Raw genomic sequence first — 25802 nt, forward strand, 5'->3', positions numbered from 1 at the left:
GCATCTTCTGCCGCCCCAAATAGCGTGCAACTATTTTTAGATCGTTGCTGTAAGCGCAAGTGCTGTTAAAGGAGAAACACCCCTTTAGATAGTATTTTACCTAAAATTAAATCGAGTGCATACAACATACGTAAATGGACCTTTACATTTCCTCAGGTAAACACCGAGCGTTTTAAATCTTTTGTACATAGACTCATTTTTAACCAAATTAATATTCAAATTCAAATCTATTTTAATTTCCTATATACACTATTGTAACTAAAGATATGTACGCTTGGACACTCATTATTTATTATTATTACTGCACTGAAAAGATTAAGCGAAATTTCCAAGTATCCAAAGCGTCAGCGTTTACTGATTACCATTTACCAAAACAATCATTTCATTCGCCGTGGTGGGATATAAAATTGGTTATCGCTAACGAGGCAATTAGCACCGAAAGGCTTTTTACCATCTTATATCCACAATGCGCATGCGCTCATGCCGGTTTCCTTGTAAAATATTACGGTATACTGAGCCTCGTCTCAAAAGGGTCAAACTGTCTTGGAAGACGAATTAAGCCGATTGAAATGAGAGCAGTCGTCTATGAAACAAATATATTTATCCACTCAAACAGTCAACTTCATGATTTAAATGCCTTTTAGCCGGAACTGAATACACCTGTGCTCATTATATAAACAAAAGGTTTTACTACGTGAACTTTATCGATTACTTTCCATATAATATAAATTGATGTTTCGTTAAATATCACTACTTACTTACACTGGGATTGGCACGTGGGTCTATTACTTATAAATTTGAAATGTAAGTTCCTTCGATTGGAACATATCGGGTTTTTATTGCTTTTGAGCGTTAAAAATTCAGTCCTTGGAAATGGCTAAATGATAAAACTCTTAGTTAAAACGAATGTTGGTTTTCGAATCCATGTTCCTTGCCTATCTAAAATTACAAAAAAGTCCTTCTATTTTCATGTTAGTGGGCTATGTTATAAGACCTCTGCCGGAATGTGGTTAAAACTGTACAGAAATCACCAACTCTTCTTGGCCTATAGAAGTGTGATGCATTTTACTGGACGAAGAATAACTACCTCAAGTTGAATTTTGGCCAACAGCGTGACAGTTTTTCAACAGAAACAGTGTCATCCTTTTCATTTGTCGAATTGCAATTATTATTTTTGAGTTCCAATCGACTTACAGGTCGTATATTGCAGTTGGACAAAAATCGTAACGCAGCCCGTTTAGGTAAGGAGGAGAAATGGCGATGGAAAGCCAGAGGTTATTATGAGGCAAGTGTCCAGTCTTTTTCTTCATAAATATAAATGCTGTTTTTGATAGTGTCGGTTTAAAACATCTAGTACAACAAAATGCATAGTCATTTCACAACACAAAAAAAATGAAAAGGAAAATATCTCTAAGAACTGAAAAAAAAGAACAAATGAACAATATGACAACGATCCACACATTGAGGAAATGCATGAACGAAATTGTTATTAGTTTCTAAAATAGAGCGTAAGCACACGACGTCACAGAGGCATGATATGCAATTAAATTCTGTTCGCATGCAAATATTTTCTTATGCTTGTGTTAACAAAACATGACTGTCGATCCTGTTTTTGATTAATATCATGGAAGAAATTTGTTAGGCTCCCAGATGGAAAAGAAGATATTTCCTCTTCAGTAGTATACCACATTACCTTTTATTAGAAAATCGTGTTACGATTTTATTCAAATGCATTATTCTTTATCTGACTTTCAGCTCCCTTAGATTGAGGAATTTCTTCATTTTTTCTAACGACTTTTGACTCCATTTTTTTTCTGAATTTCCCTTTACATAGTTGAGCCCTGTACTTGACAGTCGCATCTGTCTTCCCCATGCCTTACGTTTTCCAGACCCAAATGTAATTCAGTACTACAAACTAGAGGTCACTACTGGGATAATTCAACAATTTGTTGTTATTGTTGTTTCTTGACGCCCCAATCTGATTTAAGGTGGCAATTAACTTAGCATTGTTCGAGTCAACCGACTTGATTCTTCTTTCTTGGGCTTCGATGATGACCTGTTTGGCTTGGATCACTTCTTGCATCTCTTTCTGTTCTTTTCGCAATTCAGATTCCACGCTTACCAACCGATCAAGAAGTTCCTTCATTTCTTGATCTTTTTCCTCTCTCAACTGTTGCAAGGCATTTTCGCTTTCTGCTAGCCTTTCTTTGAAGGACGCTACGAGTTTGTGTGTGCTGGACTCTTGCAAAATCAACTGTTCGTGGGTTGAGGCTAGAGTCCTCTTTGTCTCCAGCAGTTCCTCGCGAAGATTGGTGAGCTCTTTTTCGTACTAAAAAAGCAAAACCAAAAAGGTCACAACTACTGAATGTTTACATATGATAAAAACAGCCGGGAAATCAAAATCGTTCCTCTGAAGCCCGATTGGGTGCTATTTTTCCAAGAGAATTCAAAACAAATGTAGATTAGACAAGATTACACGATTACATATTCACAAATGTTCACAAGAATATCATCACGAATAATAATCTTGAATAAATTGAAAAAAATTATATAGAATGTTTTTGTCTTCTGGGAAGAGACTGATCTGCCTCTGGAGGCCTGGTAACTGAGTCGGGTGAAATACGCATACCCGTCGAAACATTGGATATGCGACCGAATCACCCAGCAGACTTGCTTACTTTTGTTTACAAGTGTAAAGAGATTGGCAAGAAAGATTCCGATTAATTTTGCGCAATTAAGCTTCGATGAGTAACATGGTTCAAATTCTTTAGAGAAATCTCCCGGTTGATGTAAGTAAAGCAGTCCGCATCATACACTGACTATTATTAGTAATGCTATCAGCATTGCTTGTAATTAGTAATTTTCCGGTTTCCAACTGATTCACGAGCATATCATTCCAAAATATTTCTTAAAATGTCCTCTTTAAAGTAGTGAGATCAGTTAGCTCGCAACTCATAGAAAAATACGTGTAAGTGTTCACATAGCATTGCTTTCCTTTTTTTCATATCTACCTTTTAACTGAGACCCATTCCGGTCGGTATTTCCATTGGAAGATTGTCCATGTGAAGACATGGTGTAATTGATGTCAAGTCCGAGTAATAGTACATTTGATAAACTTAACTTTGATAATAACGATTAATTTAAATTCATTCGCTGTAACAGATGAAATAAGCTCTCGGGACTAAGCGTCAGCCCAGGTCATTTGTTTTGAAAACACGACAGAACTTTTGGGGAAATCACGATTTAGAAACTTAGAATGTCGATAGTCGTTACATTTCCTCCGACAAATCAAGAGTGTCTAAGTAATCATTATGAGAACCCATGGCATACCTCAGCTGCAGTCTTGGGAGAGACAAGGTCGTAACCGTTCACGAAGTCTTCGGGCTCTGCTTTAGGCGCCATCCTTTCCCAAATTGTTCTGTTAAAGAAAAGAGATGAAACCAAACAAAATAATGTTTAAGGAGTAACCTAATGAATGGTTTAGAATTTAGCTATTTTCAAGTCTGTCTTGATTGGATATTTTGAAACTGGAAATACGTACAGAGGACCATCAGAACGCAACTGACATCGAGTTGAAGTGATTAGAATTTGTGCATAAATACGTATATATATTATATTCCTGGTAGGAAAAGCTTTCTTTTGTGTGATTTCTAAAGTAATGAGAAGGAAAATTTGCATATGAAAGATTGCAGAGAAAAAGGAAAGAGGGGCCTCTTAATTAATTTTAATCTCAGGGGCGCTGACCGGGGGATATGATAAGTCATTCGCGCTCTAATAATCCGTCAATTCAAGGATCGTAATTGCGCTCAATTGGTGGGAATATTGAATTTTAGCACATTCGGACAATGCTCGAACCTCATATCAATGGACTACTAGACATTTCAAAATTGGCAAAAGATATGTTTTTGTGCAGTTAAGAATACTTTTTTTTATGTCTTGACAGACGTTGTCGGACAACGCTCTCGTCTTAGCTAAAGTACTTCCATACGTTTCACGTAATCTTTTTGTCATGATATACGCAGAACTTGTTGTCACTATCACGACAACAAGCTCCAAAACAAGAGCTTTGCCATTTTATTTGATTTTTGCTGCGGACCGATCGAAGCTTATATGCGTTCGACTTGAGAGAGTGTAATTACTCACCGTATTCAATTAATATTTATCTCTTTCCAAGTTTTATTTAAACTGAGTGTGAATTCGAGTTTTATCCAAATGGCAACTGATGTGCAAAGAGACGTCAGAAAAGTCTTATACAGGCTCATTCGCAAAAGTAATGCCCAAACTGAGAAAATCATAATTATTCATTTGAACTAATTACTTAAATATCGACTGACTTTAAACAAGAGTCGAGTGCGGTTTAGAAGAGAGGTTTTCAGGGTCATAAACACTAGGAACAAAGCTTAGATGTAAGGCCATGCAATTCAAAGACGACAAACCGAACGTCATTCATTTTAACTTCGCGAAAATATCCAAACAATGGCGGCTCCCTTGGGAGAATAAGTAACTGAAGGGTTGTTGTTTTTCAAGGCACCAGAACAAGCATAGTGAAGTTACTACTAATTATGGGAAGGAACCTTTGACGTAGCCTTCTCTTTTGTTAACTTGAAGAGCAATATGTCGTTTATGGTCCAAGGATCAAATAAATTGCACGTGGATGGATAATACGTGTGCACGAAGAGATGAAAAGGAAGGAAGTGCAGGGAAGGAAACACGGGCGGGATTCTACAAGGACATAACAAAACAGTTTGCAGAGGAAATTACTTTTAAGATGAAAATTTGCTTGAAGAAAAAGTTGCTTACTCGGTTCCAACTCCGCTGTCCTCAGGACTCGGTGAACGTGTCATCTTCCGCACCCTTCTTCTGCCTCGGCCACCTTCCACGCTGCTTGCTACGCTGTGCCAACTCTCGTCACTACCACTAGAGCTGCTGCTAGTCCGCGATGAACTGCGAGCTACATGATCAGGATTCAAGAACTTGGCTGAGTTGTTGCTCGTGCGTGATGACCTGCGACAAGATTGGGGAGATGAAGACAAAAAAGAAGCATCCTTTTCTCCAGATGACCTTCTTAGACAGTCACTTGTTGCAAGCGGATGTGGTTTAGGCGAGGACTGTCTTTCAAGAGATGCCGTTCGAGACTGATCTGTTATAACTGGAGATTTAGTGTCTACCGGAACATCAATTCCTTCTTTATTATCTCGTCGGCGCGAGGCAGGAAGTGTCCTGGAAATTCGTTTTGGTCCAGTATCTCCCTTGTAAATTACCCGACTGTCACCTGGCGTCCCGCCATCCACACTTGAAACAATAAGAGGTCCCTCTTTGAGAGACCGACGAGGTGAATCCAACGTTTTCTTGCTTATCAACCCGTTTTCAGAAGAATCTTTGCCACATTCGATCGAATTGTTACTACCGCTTTCGTTGATAGCTCTCCGATACGAGCGCCGCCTGAGGCTGCTTTGTAAATCATGCTTCCTGGGTGAGGAAACTGGAGGATCAACATCGGAAATTGGCGAGAGAATCGATTTATCGTAGCGCGATACCGTCAAACGTTCAGGGGTCTTCGCAGTCGGTGTGCTACCGTTGTAGAATAGACTAGCGTCTTGCGAACTATCGTCCAAGGAATTCTGCGCTCTCTTTGGTGACTTCATGATCCTTATTTGTGACACCGGGGTAAGAGTGATGTTGCTCTTGTCTTGATCAGTAACTAGGTCAGAGGATGACGCCCATTTCCGATGTGCCACTAGACTTTCATTTCCAATGACAAAATTCCTTTCAGAATCGTGGTATGTCTCTTGTAGGGACTTGAGTACAAACTGGAGAGGGCGAAGGGCTTCTGCAGCATCCTATAAAAGGACAAAAAGATCATTTGGGATTGAGAGACTAAAGCGAAAAGGTAACAGAGACGAAGAAGTAACAGGCCTTTTTGCAATCCGTCCAATGTTTTCCAAATCTAGATCTTCTCCACGAGTCATGCCTAATTCACGCTTGAGAAGCAATCTCTTCACTCATTTCCATTAACCTTATTATATAGAAATTTTGAAGTGAAGATATAAATTTGCAGGCAAACTGACCTGGTTCATCTTGCTGGTGACATCTTTTAAGATGGAGTACATGAGGGCGAGTTCTCGGCCGCAGTCAATAATTCCGTCAAACTGGTTTTCACAAGTGTCCGATCTTGATTGTTGCTATACAGAAATTATATAATACAATGTAAGAAGCTGCCATTAACATTCACTCTTCTTGCGTGAAACCTTACTATTGTGAAAGTCTAAACGATAACACGCAATCACAAAAAGATGGAGGCAGTGCGACCCAGTGGTAATGAGCTTGCATTTAGATTCGGAGATCCCAGGTTCAAGACACATTCTGACCACTCGATCGTTGTTGTATTTGATCCTGGTATAAGCTGGTTCAACTTCTCAGCTACACTTGTAAATAACCAACTGGTTTGTCTCTGGGTGGTTGGGATTCTTCAATCACAGTTGGTGTTTATGTTCTGTTCTGTCGTTTCGTTTCGTTGAGTGTGATTCGTTGGGCCTGAAAAACCCCCACGGAAAGCGGTCAGCCGGGTATTTTTGTATGTTTTTTCTGTCAGAACTCTAAAAGGAAATATATCACTCGGTCAACTTGAAAGGATCTTCTGGGATTTGCATATCTCTTTGCAAATACTCAATACCGTCATTAATTCAAACAATCCAGCACAAAAATATTTTAACTTACTGATATGTCATCGATAAATCTTCTCATATTCACGAACTCCTTTTCCACAAATCCGTTCATAAAACCCATATATTCTTCTTTTCCACCGAACCTGTAAGAAGCGGACATCAGTTAAAAAGGATCAAACGAAGGTAAAAGTGCTCCATTAAAAGTGAGCAACGTAAAAAACAAAAAAAAATACGCTGTTGTAAATTAGATAAAGCTGTTTCATCCTAACATGTCATACTCTCCGAATATTTCGGTGCTAAATGTTCACATGCTGCGTTTAGTCTTACACCATTCATCGTTATCTTTATCATTATCACACATCACTAACACTATCATTATCATTACTACTATTATTAATAGTATTATTATTAATTATATTAACCGCTCGTGCAGGTAACATCGAAGGGTATCGGGCCACAACCTGTGGCCCAGGATATCCTGCACCGTTTTTTTCTCTAGCACTGTTTTGTCCCAAAGTATTCAGAACTTTCGTCGTGATCTTTACTGGTACTGGCCCCAGCAGGAAAACTCTCTGTTAAACAGACTCGAGAGCTCATGGACTAGGAGCGTACAACGTCATTGTATTTGTGGAATGGCGTTATACAGACCGAGTTATTTTTAGAATGATCTTCCCGCGAAACTAGACCTTTCCAGCAAATCACAAGCCTTGCATGAGAAATTATTACCCAGGGGACTGAGAATGGTCACTCATGCAGGTCAAATCTTAGTTAAGAACTCGTCTAAAAATAGCTTGATCTGTGAAAATGCCGTTAAATAGCCCGAGTTTTGGAATTTTAAGCTCCTGGTTATGAGCTCGTGAAGAGTTCTGACTCTTAACGCATTCCAAATATTGCCATCAACCGAGAGACAGTATAAGTAATCATGATCACGATAATGACGATGAATATTATTAGTGTTATTATCAGCATTATCGAGAGCAGTTGTTTACCTCGTGAAGTTGGCAAGATTCTGCATCACCTTGGCAATCAGCGTCAACGCTCTCGATGTTTTCTCATCTGGATATTCTGCGAAATTGTCACTATTAGCCACAAATCAAATGATGTTCGGAATGTTGTGATATAGAAATTCCGAACGCCTTTCAGCATTTATTCGACCCATTTATTTTCCAGGAAAGGAATATTTATGTTTTCAGTTAAGAGAGTGTTAAAATCTCATTTACCCACAATTTCAAAACAGAAGCCATACTTGAAAGACTAACCTTGCACTAGATGAAACAGGCTGGGAGATAAAATGGCAGGACACAAAAATCGCAAGAAGATGGAACCACTGGAAAGGAAACGTAAAAAATGTGTTATTTTATAAATGTTTTCGTCGATAGTTTCGAAAAGAAAACAAAAATCACTGAATTCACTGTATAAACGTACCTGATTAGTTTTGTGCTCAAATCGTCGCTTACTCCTTCCCGCCAACGATGAAACTCGTGAAACGTTGCTCGGAGATCACTGAGAGAGCGAAAAAAACATAAACTTTTTGGTTAAGAGATCAATTTCAGTCTTAAAGAAAACGGCTTTTTTGAAAAAAAAAACTGTGATTAATTAACATTTTCTGTTATCACGAGTTAAATGTGAAGCAGCTGTTTCTATAACCTGGTTTCCACAACCTGTTTGAATTTGGCCCCAGTGCCTAAAATTTACGGCCCGGCACCCTCCATTTTTGTCGTCGAAAAGGAATTTTTCGTGGCACGAATTCCCTAAAACGTACGGGTGATGAGACCATGTAGAAAGGTAGATTCTTTTCCAAAAATGTTTAATTGTTTTTTTCTAAATAACAATAGATAGCTTTTAAATTTTTACCGCAATCAAAAATAGCTTTACGGACCTTAATATTACTTCGCAGTACTTCCCTATAAGGTCGATTCTTTTTTCAGAAATTTCCTGTAAATAACTTTCTTATCTATTTTATCGTTCATGGCTCCTTTGTGAGTCGATGAAGCATATTAATATAGGTCTCAATTAATCTTTTGGCTCCCTATCCTTATTGGAAAATTTGTTATAATGATAAAAAGTTTTGTTCCACATTTCTGTTCATTGGAAGTAACGTTTCTTAGACACATAGTCGAGATAAAAATCCTAGGAGTCCAGGATTTTGTTCTGTTTCTCTTAAGAGTATCTTTAACCTGTTCACATGCAGTAGCCTATAACAGTTGGTTTTTGCAAGTTCCATTATAGGAAAAGCTTAAGTTCACATTTATCACTCAGTGTTATAGTGGACGGATCTTAGTAAAATTGAATTCATGAAGAATCATTCGAATGGCTGCAAAGCTAAAAGTAAGAAATGCTTACGTAGGTACTGCGCAAGCATATTTCGCTTCTGAGCAGCTTGACAGGTCGGCTAAAGTATGGATAAAAAAGACTGTCTATAGAGAACTACGATTGTAGTTGTAGCTTTTTTAGTGTAAGAACAGTTGTAGAGTCGCCACTGTTTTGTTAAATGGAATAAAAGAGGAGTAAAAAGAAGAAAAGAATGTTTCCTCCAACACTATCTTTCAATGTTATTCAAATTAAGTTTCTAGTTTATAAAGTCAAAAAGTTGAAGGAGAGTTACAGAGTAAATCATGTACGTTAATAACATGGACTAAAGAAGAACCATACCTTCTCTCAAAGACGGAGCTTATGTGCGGAGCTTTGACGGACAAGTAAAAGCCAAATAATTAACAATTATTCCATGGGTGGGCGTTAGATATGAGATGGTAATAGCCAACGAGGCGTAGCGCCGAGTTCAGAGGCTATAACCAGTCTTGTATCCAACATGCGCGAAATAATTGTTTTATTAAATTTTCCTTAAATTATGAACCCTTGGACACTTGGAAATTAAAGCCAAATTCAAATTTTCATCTGGCTAACACTTGACGCAATCACTTCCATATTAGGTCGTACAGTATATTAACCGATATTTAACCGAGATTATATGGACAAATCAGAAAGCTAGGAACGCAATAACCGAGGTCGAAATTTTAATAAGGAAATATAATGAAGAAATGAAAGGTAAAACGCTGAACTCATAAGACGCCATCATATTTTCGAAAACATTTTGTGTCCTCTTACTTACCTGGGAAAGAAACAGGATGAGCACATTATCAGGGTCCAGACCTTTTCAACAAACGTTTTTAGGTTCTTTTTGTTAGCTTCGATACTTCCAGTCGTCTTTTTAGATGGATCGACCTAGGAAACATTGGTTCAACAATCAATATTTATCTGAAATCTCGCAAATGATACGGCAATTTGCAGCTCCCTGTAAACGGAACAAAATCTCACCTCACAATCGTCCTCAAATTCGTAAACTGACTGAACAAAATCTCCCAGTGTCTCCTGCAAATACTAAAGAGAATAGTGGATTGAAGTGTGAATCTTCATACATTTGCTGCCGTTGCACATTTGTGAAATACTAGAACCATCTGAGAAACAAAGAACTGCTGGCTTACCGATTCACCTATCATCTTCATATAGGAATCCATAGCTTTTGTAGCAAAGGAATTACCACGAAACACAAGATTTTCATCTTCTGCAAATGAAGCATTAGAGTGAACAACTCACACAGAGACATACTTAAGGACAGTGCCTACTATTTTTATTGCGTATACGTTCTGCGCATGTTGAGATACTCGGGTTTCCTATGGGTGGTGCTTACTAATGTAGGGATATTTTTTGCGCGGTTTAAAACTATGCGGAGGAAGCAAAACTTAGCAAGTGCTCTTGGTATCCAAAAAGAAAATTGGCGGTAATCAAGCATTTTTGAGATATAATTAAGCTTCCCTTTGGAAAAGAACTGAACGCCATACATCGCTTTTCATTTTAGAGCTTTTTACAAATATTGTTGATTAATTATCTTTGAAAAATGCGTGGTTAGCCCCAATTTTCTCTTTGGATTTCAATAACACTTGTTAAGATCTGCTTTTACTGCATATTCATAAACCACGCAAAAATACCTTTGAATTACTAGGCACCGTCCTTAAAAAAGAGACGCAGTTCATCATGCAGGTTCCTAGGAGCGACAGGTGTGAAAAAGTGATACAAGTACAATGAAATGAAGCTGTACAGCGACAAAGAAGTGCTCTCCGAAACTCTGATAGCGAACATGAACTCCCGATATCGGACAATGGCAATGAAGAGTTCCGAAAATTCTGGTTGAAGACTTTCACCTACCTTTATCTAACACTTAGTCTTAAACTCAGTAGGGAAAACGAACCCGTTTTTCTGTTAACAAACACGTATTCCAACAATATTCATGATTCTCGTCAGCCTTTAACTCACAGTATGATCAACGCATTCTGGAAACACGTGCACTTACCCAAATTTGTTACTTCTTCCAGCACTATACTTGCAAGAAATTCCGTTGCTTTCCCATTAGCCTGTAGAATTCTCAAGAGCACCCGAGAGATCTCGTCCTTTATTGAAAAAAGTGAATTGCAGATTACAATTAGAGTAGGATTGAGAAGTGAGCTCGAGTAGGGAAATATGAATGCCATTTAAGAATTTTGGAAAGTTCGAACTACTACTAAAAGCAATTCTTTTTCAAAATTAAATCTCCCTTAACACACCATAAACTGTACCGCCACAACCCCAAGGTCAATTCCACAAAATGTTTTTTTTTTTAATTTTGTTCACAAACCTTCAGTTTCACGCTGACCACTGGTTCCAACGCTTGGCACAATGTCATGTAGTTACGTTTTAGATACTGAAACAATAAATGAAACGAGGCGGTGAATAATAAGAAAAATGACGAAGCCAACCAAGAAGAATGAGAAGCGGATGTCACTTTCATGAAATAAAAAAAGGAAAGAAGACAACTGAAAAGAAAACATCAAATACCCCTACCTCCAGAAGTTCATTATAGCACTTGACAGGGAGAATGGAAACTTTCTATTCAAAGAGATAAAAACGGGCAGGTAAGTTCATAAAGTAAGGATAAACAGATGCATTTACCCTAAGATAAAAATAAGGCTAACCTTTACCCCAACATTGTTGTTGAAAATAGGTATCAAAAGCTTAAACTTGAAGGGACAATTCGTGTTGGATGTCAAAATTGTGCATGCATCTAATTGGGTGCATCGTTCAGAATTTCTGGACTTGAGTGTCGAAATTTGGGGATGCCATAACTGTGTTATTAGACAGATTTAGCTTCGCTTTCAGTTTACGTGAAACGGCAAATCGCAAAGGCAAGGCTGCTGCTTTTCCTACAAGCAGCATGAAAATTCCTCTTATTCTGTATTGTCTTGCTCGATTTCTGGGGATAATAGGCAAGAAATGAACTAAAATCAAACAGGTTTCTTTCATTTTTGGCAAAACGCAAATTTCAGCCTGATGCTTGCGTTTTTACGTAAACGCAATGCTTAATCCATTACCACGGCTTGACGTCATCTGACGTCACCTGCTTAACTTTGCCTGCATTTGATCTACAAATCAACACGTCCCTCCATGGGAAAAAAGCTATATTTGTTAACTTTGTCAGAAAGTAGAAGACAACGCAAAAAAAAAATAATAATAATAATACCTGATATTTAAATCGCAGTCTGATGCTGGGTGACTCTCCACCATTGGTTTTGTTACTTTCCATTGTAACCGGGAACCATTTTTCCACTTCAACTCCAATTTCCAATGAGTCAACTGGTACATCTACAGATGCTATTACCGAAAATGATAGTGAAAGCAGTGATAAGTTGAGCTCATCGGCGAGACCAGGCCAGTCTTTAGTAAGCAATTTCTGACGATCGCTATTTTCTTCGGGGAAGTAACAATTCTTCCCTGCATAATTTCCCTCGTTCAACATTCAAACATAGTGTTTCCCTCCTCTCCAGTTACTTTGTGTCTTTCTTTTAGGAAGAGGCAACCGGCTCACATTTAAAACCCTTTCAATCATGCGAGAGAGACATTTTACTCTGTCTAACGCGGCAAGACGATTTTATTCGTCAATGGGGACTGCTTCTGGGATGAACGAGTAAATATTATGAAAAGGCCCAGACACCTACCTGTTCTCTTCAGTCATTTTCACAACTTAGCTATATACCTGGCAAAATATCTATTCCTAACGAGACACTACTGAGCAGAGTCTCATCTTTTTTTAAAAAATAGACCAGTGTTTTACTGAAGCAGGGATGTTTGCTGGATATAAAGATAAGGCTATGCCTACATTTTACTGGATACACATACATGTTATTGGCGTACATATCCGCATAATGTTACGATCTCATAACACTTACATGATCTACCTTTAGACCTAAAAACGAAAAAATACGTATTGCATACCAACAGGCTTTCTCTTCTCTTTCTTGTTCTTGCCGTCGACTTCCTTGTAAATTTGTACCGTTATAGTCTTTACTTCGGGTAAATCACTGAGAACATAAGTACGAGACAGAAAAATAAGTGAATACTTCATGCAGTAGTTCTCTCGCGAATATGTTATCACATGACCCCTACACAGATCGTGGACAGTATTAGAATACTGACAACTCCATCCCCAGACCCAGTCCTCCTTGTACACAACAGCAGTTTAATAACATTGTTACATTGTTGGCAAACAGTTCCTTTTCTTACATACAAAGAATACTATTTAATCCAGCATTCTTCAAAGAAACTTGTATCAAAGTCGAATAAACTCACTTGAAGGCAAAATTTTCTCCCCAGAATAAAAGATCTGACTTTGTCTTTGAAGATGTCTTAGCGTAGATGGCTTTATCGAAATACAGCTCGCAGAAAAACCTACAAAAAAGTAAAAATCTATAACATTTAATTGTGCAAATTAATTTTATTCTCACAACTATTATGGATTTTTTGGCCCAATCATGGAAAGTCATCTGTTTTAATGAATGCCCTTCATTGCTTCATATCTCAAGTATGAGTAAAAAAGATAAGTAGTGCACATAAATAAATATTTTTTATCAGTCTTTTATTAATCATGAAATTATCTTCAAGCCTATCAAGAAAGGTGCGTACCTTAACAATATGGTTGAAACCTTGACATTGTAAACCTTACGTATTTCCAAAAGGGCTTGAAAGGGCATTGAAAGTGATAGCAACGATTCCACGGTTTACCACGTGGCATATCAAAGACGCACATTTTTTCCAGACAAATCAAACAAATTATATCTTGGTTCCGTTTATCTTGTTGAGCCTTAGAAAACGAGCAAACTTGGCAGTTAAACAGCATGGAGCAAAAAAATCATAAAATAATAATAAGAGAAGACGAAGTACCAAGGATAAAATCAGTATAAGGGATAGTTTTCAATCCTGACGGGATTTCCTTCTGCCGCACAGGAAAAAATTAGTTGCATTACCGCCGTTTTGGTTTGTCCGTGAGTCCCTTGGCCTCGACAATCCACACCGTTAAACCAATGTCGGTCCTGTATTGTATGTCTCTTGTCGGTTGGATAGATTTCTTGATGCTGTGAAGACGAGGAGACATTCAATGATTATGAAAACAACAATGCACTAACGCTGTTGACAATAAACTCAAATCGACCATCGCTGACACCTTGTACACGACAAGGGGTAAAACAATTTCATAAGCAAATTGTCTTTTTTGACAGTTTTAATAACAGCTACAATATTTTTCTGGAAAAAAGATTCAAATGGAGTTCAAACATCCCCACGGTTGTCATGAAATTCCCGGGCACATTAATATTACCAACTGGATAAACGCGCCAAATTAAGTTAATTATCCTTCAAAGACTACGTTTTGCAGATACAATTACGGAGGCGAAGGGAAATTATTACCTGATGGTCGATATTTTTCTACGGAACATGTTCAAGAACTTGAGACGGTTCCCCACAGAAAATAACGTGATATTCGATGTTGCTGTAATCAATTTGACTTATAGCTGCCAATCAGTGAAGCCAGCATGCCGTCATACCTCTTCAAACACCTTATTTAAAAAAAAAAGATACTTTCGAAACGTTGGATTCATCACGCCGAAGAGAAGGACTTGTTTTTGCTGTTTCGCTTATGTAAATTATCGCACTGAAAAAAATGGTGAATGAGCAACATCCTCTCTCGACTTGATGAGGAAGCGTCAAAGCAAATAATGCATGTGACAAAAGGATTCCTCAAAAACCGTATATGGCAAGAGCAGTAAGAGGAAAACTGCTTTGAGCATGATCATGAAGCTAAAAACAGTCTCACGGATACTGACAAGACCAGAGAAACCCTGACCCTGTACAACCCCAATATTCCTATCTTTAATGAATAAATGTTTGAAAGAAAATTTGCCCTGAGCGGAATTTGAACCCACGTCCCCCGTTACTAGTCGGGTGTGATAATGACCACTACACCACCAGGACAACCATGCTAGCAACACAGCAATCAGCAATGTATGAATATAGAAAGCTTTAAAAAGCTTTAAAAGGAAAGCCGATTCTCCATTGTGCAAAGCACATATATAACATGAAATGACGTGATAAATGTTTAAATTTATCCTCAGCTAAAGAGTGCTCAATGGTTTTACCAGAGCTTTGAATAGATACGTTGACTTGCACTAGGTCACTAGTTCAAGTCTATAACTTGCATGAACAGAAGATAGAGCGAACTTTTCTCGTGTAACTGAAAGTCCCTTTATTGTACGTTTCGCCCGTTCGGGCTTCTTCAGAAATACTGTACAAGATAATAAATACTTGGAATCATTATCTTGATTAATTAGGAGTAAAACCGTGTTTTCATAAAGATAAACAAAATCTGTTTCGATCGCCCGGCTTTTCGAAATTGTAGTAAATTAATCTACCATTGACTCTTATTTTGCGCTCATGCACTGCTGAACATAATACAAAGGAGAACGAGGTCGATGCCGGTTTCAAACTTGACACCACTTCTGCTTTTCTCACCTCACAACCCATTTTTCAAGCTCATTGGAACTTCGGCATGAGAAATACTTGGTCTCATGAGGCGTGGTTACTTGGAAACAGTGCTGCCTCGAGAGAATGCTGGGATGGATGGGCCGAACTGTCACGTGACCACTGATCGACAAGTCCACGCTATCCTGTTTAAGAAATAAAATTTAGAAACTGAATGACGGACAAATAGTTATAGAAAATACCTCAAGCGCATTCCTTGCAGGTTCTAGAAGAAAATATATATATGTAAGAAGCAATCATTAAGGCTAAACGAATGAGAGAAGGTGATCATTGCACTTAGATGGACAACTTAAGCATTTGTCTCGTATAGACACACTGAAAAAATCCAGATGGCTCCAACGGGATTCAAACCCATGAAGTCTGCAATACTGGTGCGGTAATGCTCCCAACTGGGGCTTCGAATCCCGTTGAAGTGCGATGATCACTTGCTCCCAATTGTGTAACTTCATAGCTCAGTTCGTAGAGCATTGCACCGACATCGCAGAAGTCATGGGTTCCAGTTGGACCACCCTGAATTTTTAAGGTATCTCTAAGAGACAGCTGCTTAAATTGTCCAGCTACTGTAAGTGCGATGACGCTTCTCTCATTCGTCTATAACCCGCAATTCAATTATACGTTCATTTCATTAAAGCTAAAGGTTAACGATAGATTGTAAGAGTTTTTCTACTATCTAACGATTTATGGACCTGGCTGGACCGATTTGCTCAAAGCGAGAAAATAGACGAAGACAATCGAACTAAAAGGTTGGGTTAACGGCCCCGATAATCTGATTTCACGGGTCTTTCGTTGTGTTCCAGATTTTTAGTGTTCCATCAGTGCCAAACACTACGTAGAACATACGAAGGAAACCCACTGTGGTTTTATTGCTTTTGTCCCTTTGATACTTAAACGAATGCTGATAAAAGTACCAGAGATAATTTCTCTTTTTATAAAGTAACTCGGACACTAAAATATGAAAAGGTTATTCACACGCACATTTGCCTTTTTACTTTCGGCTGTGAAATATCTCAAGTATGGTTGGTCATTCTGTTGAATTCAATTAAGAAAGTAAAATCCTATCTCCTACGACGGCTTGCTAAAGTACTTCCGTATAACTGAATAGCTCATATAAGGAAAATTGAAGCATAAAATTTATTCTTCTTGAGCTGCCTCGCAAAATGCATGGAAAATTAGCCAATAAACTGTGGTTTCTGCCATTTGGCCGAGGGAAGAGTTGTTTACGTCCAGACTTCCATTAGAAAGCCATTCTTTCAGTTTTTGGACAGTTTTCATCAGCATTAGAATATGCGAGTGCTTCCGCTGTGAAAATAAGGCCTTGCTGGTTGTGTTGCGATAGGTAGGACAAGCTTTACTATTCAGTGGCCATTTTAGGTGAATTCGAATCAATCACCGATAAACTAGCCCAGACATTTTGATAATTACATCACCATAACCACTGTCGTCATTGGTAATGCAACCGTTCAGATGGTTGTGTTCACGAGTCCGTGTCTCAAGATACCCTAGGACAATAGTGGACTGGGAATAAAAACCGATAACAAACGTAGAAACGTTAGACGATATGCAGCCATTCTCATAGTCATCGTTGTCATGAATGTTATTGCCATGGGTTTCTCTCTTTTATTCAGAATTATTTAAAAGTATAAAAGTTTATTCTTTCGGCTCTCACTCGATCACTCATCTAACTCGGAATCGCGAAATACGAATAAAAGCTGAATAAGTTTAGCAGAACCTACTAAGCAATCCAAACTCACAAACGCAGTAATTAGAAACAGGACTAAACTTCAGCTGGCTGACGATTAAAGAACTTTACGCGACTTTGCACGGCTCTGTAAGACAAGATTTATTACCAAAATAGAGTTTAGTCGGAATGTATTAAATGCTTCGTAAAATCAATGGAGTGATTTTTTTTATCAATTATAAAACAGTGAGACTGACTGCCTTAGAAACAAAACTGTACTGAAGTATGGAATATTCAAGTGACTCATCCTCCAACACATGCAGTTGTCAATCGTGAATGCTTAGCAAACCGTACGACCAGCTGCCTCCACAAGGCGCAACATTTGTTTGCTGTTTTGCTTTGAGAATTTTTTAGAATGCAATTGTAATCCGCCTCCCTTACCTCACACGGGGAAAGATAGAAATTGCGTGCTTCCTTCACACTGTTAGCGTTTTTAAAATTCCTGGTATAATCCATTTAATCCTCCAGAAATCAACTTCTGGGCATATGAAGCGACAAAGAAGTCACGTAATCACCGTCTTCGTCAAAGACGACCAAGCATTACACAGAGAACAACCTCGTTCAGAATGAATCTAAATTCGGGAGGAGTTTAAAAATCTGAAAGGTGTCAGTTCGTATCAACCTAATCTGGAAGTGGTTGGTAAAGCATTAATAACTTTTCGTCAATTCATAGCCAAGATAAAAGCGCATCAACAAGGCATTGTTAATTTAAATCACTTACAACCGCAATAAAGAAAAAGCCATAATTTCAATGTAGAGGAAACATTTTTAATCTCAGGAATGTTCTTATTTGTAAAGCGGAAGGGATTTCTGAACTCATTTTTGTTCATTGTTTCCATTGATAAATGAACGCACCTTAAAATTAAGGAAGGCGTCAACCTTTCATGTGATTACTATTCTAGACAAAGCGCCTTTTCAGCGTCCTGTTTGCTGTTCAAACACAGCACGGTGACATTGTATAATGTACGACAAATATTTCCGAAAGTAACTTTTACATTTGCGTGAAGGAGAAAAAGCTGTTTCCACAAGGAATAAGTGTATAGTTCTTCCTCATTTATTTTTGAATATTTTTTTTCCACAAAGACGAAACAAAACAAAAAAAAGAATAAGATTCATTCACTTCATTTTAAAATTTTATTTTATCTTTCGGAAGATTTGGTTACCGTTTTACAAAGAAGATGTTTTCTTCTGCTTTCCATTAAAGAGCAGAGATGCAGCAGTGTCTGTGTATTTACTTGCATTTAGAGTGTGGGGACAAGCTCTGACCACGGTACCCACAGAAAACAGTGAAAGAGTATATCATGTGTTTGATCGAAAAGTCATCATGTTTTGAAATTTCTTTAAGCCTCATATTGCCCTCAAATCGGAACAAAAAAACACTCTAGACCATTCTTTGGCCTTTTTAATATAATAAACTGCCAAGCGGAATTTTTTGCCAAGCCGGTAATTACCAAAAGCACATTTTTTATTTTGATTCTAAAAGGTGTCATGTTTACAATCTAGATGGACAGGCTTATTTGACCATTAAAGAACGTCTACTGTGAGACAAAAAAACGACGAATTAGGGGACATTTTGAGGAAGCGTGACTGCTCCTGATTGTTAACCGATCGAACGTGTGAAAGACGCAAACCAAAGATCGGGGGAAAAAAGGAAATCAAGTTATCTAGAATGCCCGCTCCCCTTTGATATTACCACTTCGCTTCACGCTTCGGATTGCCTCAGCTCGTTGTATAGATATCAGAGTTTTAAGGAACTCCAATGCGCCTGGTCGTAATAGGAACAGCAGCCAGTGGAACTCTTCTATACCACTTAGGCCGAGCTTTCTTCAATACGCCGACTCAAAAGTAAATTGCCAATATTGTGGCACAAAACTAAACAACTGAACATTATTCATCTACAAATTTATCCGCCTGCGTCGGAGCTTCACTCCGACACTAAGTTATGATCAGGGAAACTTTCAAATCACTATCTCTGATCCACCAATACCAGTAGAATATAGACCATCACAGTGCAAGTTATATAATATTATTATCGTAGAAAGTACTATTTAAACAATAGATCACTTACAGTTGTTGTTTTCATCTTGCTATCCAGTGCTTCTTGTGACCTCCATCTTGCGATAGGCGGTGGACTTAAGTTTGAAAAGCCGCTGGAAATTCAATCAATAATTCCCACATTAAAGATGATCGTCAATGCCATAACATAGAGTTGTTACTGAATACGGAACTGCGTTCAATAAGCTTTTAAGCCCCATGGCCAATAAGTAACTTGCTGTGACATCATATCCTTCATAATTGATATAACTGTCGTGGAGACCACATGATCACTGAAATACTGAGCTAATGAACTTCTAAATGTACTCAACGAAACAGAAACAATTGATAAAAAGAAGCTAATTTGTTGAGTAGTTACCCCTTGCATGAAACAGCTGGCAATAACGATTTCATAACCACAAAACTAAACCAACGAAATGTGAATATAGATTAATGTATGCATAGCGCAATCTCTAAGTGTTCTTTGAAATACCGTTGTGAGCAATGTACTGACAACGCTGAGGTTAGTTAATGATTAAATGACGCATACTTTTACTTTGACAAGGGTGGCAAATTGATTTACTGCAGTGTTATACCCTATGGATTGATGCAGTATGTGTAAAGAGAAAATTCCGAAGAACAGTTCTGTGTTTCTTCGATTTAGAAGGATGCATTTGGCATGGCACGCGATGAGCACAAGTTGGCGTTATAAAAACTTGAAAGATCAAACATCTTGAACAAACGCAACTCGTAAGCTCTCGAGACTGCAAATTATGGTGGCGTGGTACTGTTGTATGTGGAACAAAGGAAAAATGAACGGCTGATTTGATATTCGACTTGAGCCGATGGCGTAACGGTATGACCAAGAAAAGCACTGAGATAGCAATATAGTAAATCCTTTCTTCTGCAAACCAGTTAAATCAAACGATAAGAAAAAAAGAACATAACAAAACAAAATAAGTGAATAATTTCCCGGAGACAGTACATTCAATGGACACAAAAGAGGAAATGAAGAATCATGGACGTCTTCTTCACTAACTATAACTTCCTTTGTAAGCGGAAAGTTAAAATGGATGAAACAAGACTGGACTTCTCACCATTACGAGCTTTGACTTAAAATTTACAAAAACACTATTTTCAGGAGAATACCTTTTATTATGTTCGTCAAGAATGTCCTTGAGAAAACAGTTAAGTTGGTTAAATTGACGTGATCGGGTATCAGACTGCTTACCGTGTCATAGCCCGAAGAGTTTGAGGCGCATCGGAAACGTAAATACTCGGTATCTGCATACGTTGAGCAGATGGTGAAGCATCCATAACAGCTGCTTCAGTAAAGCTTATAGCCACAGCGCTGAGATTGTTGAGCTTCTCAAACTACGAGACACATTTTCGAAGCATTCGGCCGGACCAAAAGAGTCACGCTTTCGAATCAACAACAATCTCTGTGGAATTGTCCGGGGAATTGTCCTACCTCATTACAATGCAAAGGGATTAAGGAGTTTGTTCTGACCTTTCAACATCAAATTTTGCATAAAAAACTAGCCGACTTGGTTCAAGAAAGAAATTCCCTAACAAAAAGCCACAGAAAAGGACCAATTACGCGGCTTTAAGGGAGGTAGTGACTTTCATAAACAAAAGGGTTCATATTTTGAATTAGTATCCTACTCAGTTCACTTGATGATTTCCTTCAACCTCAGTGTTGAAGTACACTCTACGAAAGTCTCTGACTTCATTAGAAAATAATAGTCTTCTTTTCCTTGATATGCATTGGCAAAAACAGACGAAAACTACTTTCCGCCAAATTTAAAATCGGCAACTGAAATAAGCACCTATCTTTGCAGAAAAACAGTCAACAAAAATTCCCGTCTCTTTTCACTTTCTCCGCTTAAATCACGAAGGCGATTGTGACTTTTTTAGGTGTAATTATCTTCCTGTAAAAATTACGTTAGGTAGCCGGTAAAGGTACAGGTACACGTTATTTAACGTCGGAAGTTTCTTTACTCTCTAGAGAGTACTCTCCCAGGAAGCCGACGGTGCGCTCAGTTTACCCCCCTCTTTCCATCAGTGCTCCGTTTTAAGGGTATTTAAAGCTACTTAGGCTACACTGAAAGGAAAGAAATCGAAACAAGGATGTGAGATCCGGGGATCGAACAAAGGACCTTGTGCACGAAGGCCGCGCACTAATCGACTGTGCCACCCTTGCTCCGTTCAAGGTTTTAATGTTTCCTTAAGGCTATTCCAAGGTTCAACTGAACGACTCCGAAATCAATAAGAGTTTATTTTCTGGCCGTTGTTTTCCACGAAAATGATCATTGTTTACAGACCTTGGGGGAAACGTTGCCAAAATAAGTGTTCTTAATATATTTGACTCCATTTGCAAACGCTTTTAGCTATCAGTACATACCCATCATCATTGTTCAAGGTCCTTGGTATAAACAAACTTCTCGAGCGATGAGATCTCAATCCATCCGCAATTTTTTTGGAAATGTCCTGAAACGTAACAATCGACCATTAGGGTGACCACTCGAAGGCTAGAAGATACGACTAGCATTGTTCAAAACAAAATTATTCTTGTGGCATCTTAAGTGGCAATGACAGAGATCACGCTGATTGACGTAATATCCTCGGCTGCGGTTGCTGAGGAATATTGTATTAGGAAATGGCAACTAACAAGAAAATTAAAAGTACATTTACTTCACCTGGTTAATTAAGTATACGTTAATTGCAATCAAAGATTGCCGAATACATCCTTGTCTACCAGGTTTTCAAAAAGTATCGGCTGCTCATAATCTTTTTCTTTAATAAATCCTAAATTAGGGAGTTACCAACTCGGAAATTACAGTGGAAACGGAATATACATCCCCCCTCAAGACTATGACAAACCAGCGTGAAAGTGATGGGATATTTTGCAGAAATCTCTTTCAGTCGAAGATAAGAAATATTTGACATAAAAAATGTTTGATGGCAAATTAAGTGACAATGAAATTCATGTGAAGCGTGGGTACTTTCCAAATTTCTCTTAGGAAAATTCTCGGCTCGCTATGCTATCGGTCAAAAATGCAGATAAAATAATTATACTGTGAAAAGTACAATGATTCAATTTCTTAGGTGATTTTCTCGAGGAACACTCTAATACCTTTCTAGATTACTTAATATTTCACCTGAAAAAGTTGAGCTTTCCTAATTTGCTTTACAAATCGCTATTTGACTTCCCACATGCTAAATGTGACAGCAGCGCCACCTCTTGGCTCTTAAATTGCCTCTAATATTGTTTGGAAAGAAGCAGAAGCCGACAGGTAGTAAACGATCCACGGTTAAGCGGTCGATTGCCCACACTGCTGAGCTTAACCACAAAAGCGTGAAAAAGAAGTCAGTACACGACACCAATATTGGCCTGGGCAAAATTTTTCCGCCGTCACATGAAACGTAATAAATCACCTTGCGAGAAAATGAACCGTCGTTTGCTTGTATGAAATCTGAGCAGAGACAAAATAATTCTTTGGATTACACGAACTGGACGTTGACGATGATTCGTTGAGAAAGCAAGTTCCATAAGTACTTAAACCTTAAAGTTATTTTTAAAAGTGACAACTCTGCCTTGCTACATTATTTTTGATGCCGAAAAACACAAATGAATCGATGTATCCTTTCTATTAGTCGCAGAATTTACTTTTTTGTTGTCACTGCGATCCAATCGTACCAAAAACCTCGGCGCTTGTCGCGCGTTAAGGAACGGTGAAGGATTTTAAGAGAGTTCAATGGACCTTAACTATGACTATGTGAAGGATGGCACGAGTGTGAAGTCTAAACAGCAATCGGTTTTGAATGAACTTTCCCCCGAACCGTTTCAAAATACAAAACCACTAGAGTATACTCATTCCTGTAGAGTTCAATACAATTAAAATCTTACTTGCTGACACGAAAAGTCCGTCTTGGCCGTTAACTTGGTGTAATATCAAGCGATAAATGTTATGGGAAATGCTGACAAATATGTTGCGCCCCAGGCTCGCGACCGTGAGCAACATGGCGTAAGGAATCTATTATTGCCGAAAGCAACCGCAGCCGCGAAGAACACTCATTAAAAAACAACAGTTAAACGGAATGGCACCGCGGTTGACTTTCGTGAAAAAAAGCTCTTGCGATTTTCTTTATTCCTAATCGAGATTTGACTAAGGGACGAAGATGAAAGAATTGAGCAAGACAACAAAATCCTAAGGAAAAAACCTATTTTTTTTTTTCTAACGTAAAAGTTAGATTAACTATAGTGAAAAAAAAATTAAAATGCCATGTCATTGCAGAGATATTGAAAAGCAAAAAACTTTTAAAAAATGCGACAATTGAAATTATGGTGTCAGTGAAAGTGATCATCGCATTTATGAAGCAAACTTGAGCCTTTTCGCGTAATGATTTCACCACCAAGCCTCGAATTCGAAAATCAAACTTGTAAATTTTAGTTTGAACTGAATCCCAAAGGAACAAACTTGTTCCAGATAATGTGAATAATTTTGTCAAACGAGGATTGGTGGTGAATTTTTGAGCATGTGACGTAATCATCCACAAGACCTGTTGCGGAAAAGGCCTGAGAAAATTCAGGCTTGAACGGGATACATATTTTCATGTATTCTTTCTATCATACATTGACCTATTTTCGGGATACAATATGGACTTACAGATGACCAGCTACCAGACAGCTTGATAGCTCAGATGGTGGAGCAAGTGCAGCTCAATCGCAGGGTCATGGGTTCGAGTCCCGGTCAAACCTGAGTTTTTTTGAGAATTCTGAGTTCGCAAATGCTCAAGTTGCAACTTGCATATTCCGCAGTTCAATTATATGTTTTTCACCCAATATCACTTTCGCAATAAAACTGGATAAATCTTCCGGTAGAATTGTCTCAATGAGCAGCTGGCAACCCACAATACGAATTGCATCACATTTACAGTAAAGTAATTGCCCTCACGCCAACTTGTAAAGATGGAAATCAAAGGTTATTCATTCACTGAAAAATTTGGCGATCACTGTCGACTAAACGAAAAACAGAGTGGTAATTAACATGTTGACACAATGCCCTTTTTTGGCTTTTCGCGATTCGGATAATAAAGAGGGGAGTTAAAAAAGAAATAATTAACAAAGACAATACGAATTTGTGGTAAAATATTATGCTAATTTCCCCTCAGAGCGCGCTGTTGAAGCACCCCTTGAGTTCAATAAAACAATGGATATGAATTTCCTTAACAGTCTTCTTTGAAAGCAACTGATTTGCTATTGGAATTCAACCCATCAACCGATAAGCCCATTGTTCAGTGTTTCTCTTCTCTCTGCTCGTTTTTTTATTTTGATTTTTTTTACCATATGTCGGTTTCCTAGAAAGTTGCCTTGTACAGTTTATTTCCTTAGTTCTCCAAGCTCACTTCTTTGGTTTGGTCTCATAATGTGGTAAAATCATTGAAATCATCGAGTGTGACTGCTCAAGCAAATACTATTGAAAGCTACTTCCTGTGCCTGGTGCTGTTTAATATACTCAACAATCTGTTGTTTAGATGACTTCTTTAAGAATGACTCTTCAAATAAAAGTCATTTAGTTCTCTTTTGCTGTGGTTAACCTAACACTAGAGTGCCAAAAAGGCTGTTCTATTTGAGTTGGTAAGTAAATGCTGCTGAGAGGTCTTTTCTTCTGACGTTCTCTGTAGTGGAAGACACCATTGTGTTTTACACAATCTAAATTGCAAATTGAAATTTAGATGGAATAGCAAAAAAAGAGACATTGAAACAAAGCCCTACATTCTGAAAAGGTGTCACTCCTTTGAAATGGAATATCGCACAACTTATTGTGAGCATCTCAGAGTTACACTTCCTACCAATGCAGTCGATGATCCACTGAGATATTTAAGCTTTCTGAGTTCAGCGAGATATTTTCTCAAGCATCAAAAATGCTTATGATTTGCTGCCAGTTTCAAACGTCTTGGATTGGCTTATGGAGAATTGTTATGCTATTCACATATCACTTCAAAACGTTGGGAGATGTCTTAAAACAAATGAACAGCAAAACAATATGTTGATCTCGTTACTTTCGAAGATCAATTCACTTTACTGGAACGTTTACTTCTTGCCATTACTCTATTTGCAAGAACAAAACGATTCTCGAATCTAAAAGAAATGTTGTCCCTTGGAAATTGACAAAATTGATAGTAGCTCTTTTACCTAGAACTTAGAAAATAATCTCTTGCCAGTGTGGAGCGACACATTAAGAGAATAAATACGAAATGGAGTAATTGCATATAAATAGAACAAAATCGCGTGTGTCAGTGACGCGTTCAGTTATTGCTCTTGAAGGACATTTCATGAAGTAACGTCTCCATGGCAATCTATGGTGTTGTGTTTTTGAAGACATTTAATCAAGTATTGCTCACTATCAGAAACCGAAACAGTATAAAACAAAAAAGCGTTTCCTAAACAAAAGAAATGT

General features: G+C 38.1%; 1 protein-coding gene across 5 annotated transcripts in view; it reads right to left on the reverse strand.

The window, feature by feature from the left end:
* Positions 1–210: 210 nt before the first annotated feature.
* LOC137992872 (ras GTPase-activating protein nGAP-like) overlaps positions 211–25802 on the reverse strand; it is a 34917-nt gene continuing 9325 nt past the window's right edge. For 3 of the 5 annotated variants that reach the window (XM_068838428.1, XM_068838431.1, XM_068838430.1), the window contains exons 3-23: positions 21743–21828; positions 19373–19454; positions 15537–15691; positions 13997–14104; positions 13323–13421; positions 12969–13054; positions 12217–12347; positions 11541–11585; positions 11335–11400; positions 11014–11110; positions 10148–10227; positions 9981–10043; positions 9775–9887; positions 8091–8168; positions 7925–7992; positions 7655–7730; positions 6718–6808; positions 6069–6182; positions 4801–5840; positions 3331–3418; positions 1774–2329 (exon numbers count right to left, since the gene is read on the reverse strand). In XM_068838428.1, coding sequence (XP_068694529.1) covers positions 1916–2329; positions 3331–3418; positions 4801–5840; positions 6069–6182; positions 6718–6808; positions 7655–7730; positions 7925–7992; positions 8091–8168; positions 9775–9887; positions 9981–10043; positions 10148–10227; positions 11014–11110; positions 11335–11400; positions 11541–11585; positions 12217–12347; positions 12969–13054; positions 13323–13421; positions 13997–14104; positions 15537–15691; positions 19373–19454; positions 21743–21828 — 3180 coding nt within the window. In that variant the 3' untranslated portion in view covers positions 1774–1915. Of the gene's footprint in view, positions 2330–3330; positions 3419–4800; positions 5841–6068; positions 6183–6717; positions 6809–7654; positions 7731–7924; positions 7993–8090; positions 8169–9774; positions 9888–9980; positions 10044–10147; positions 10228–11013; positions 11111–11334; positions 11401–11540; positions 11586–12216; positions 12348–12968; positions 13055–13322; positions 13422–13996; positions 14105–15536; positions 15692–19372; positions 19455–21742; positions 21829–23248; positions 23321–25802 lie in introns of those variants that run through there. The other 2 variants (XM_068838429.1, XM_068838426.1) reach the window with 2 other exon arrangements.

This window comes from Montipora foliosa, chromosome 2, assembly GCF_036669935.1.
Source record: "Montipora foliosa isolate CH-2021 chromosome 2, ASM3666993v2, whole genome shotgun sequence".
NCBI classification, from domain to species: Eukaryota; Metazoa; Cnidaria; class Anthozoa; order Scleractinia; family Acroporidae; genus Montipora; species Montipora foliosa.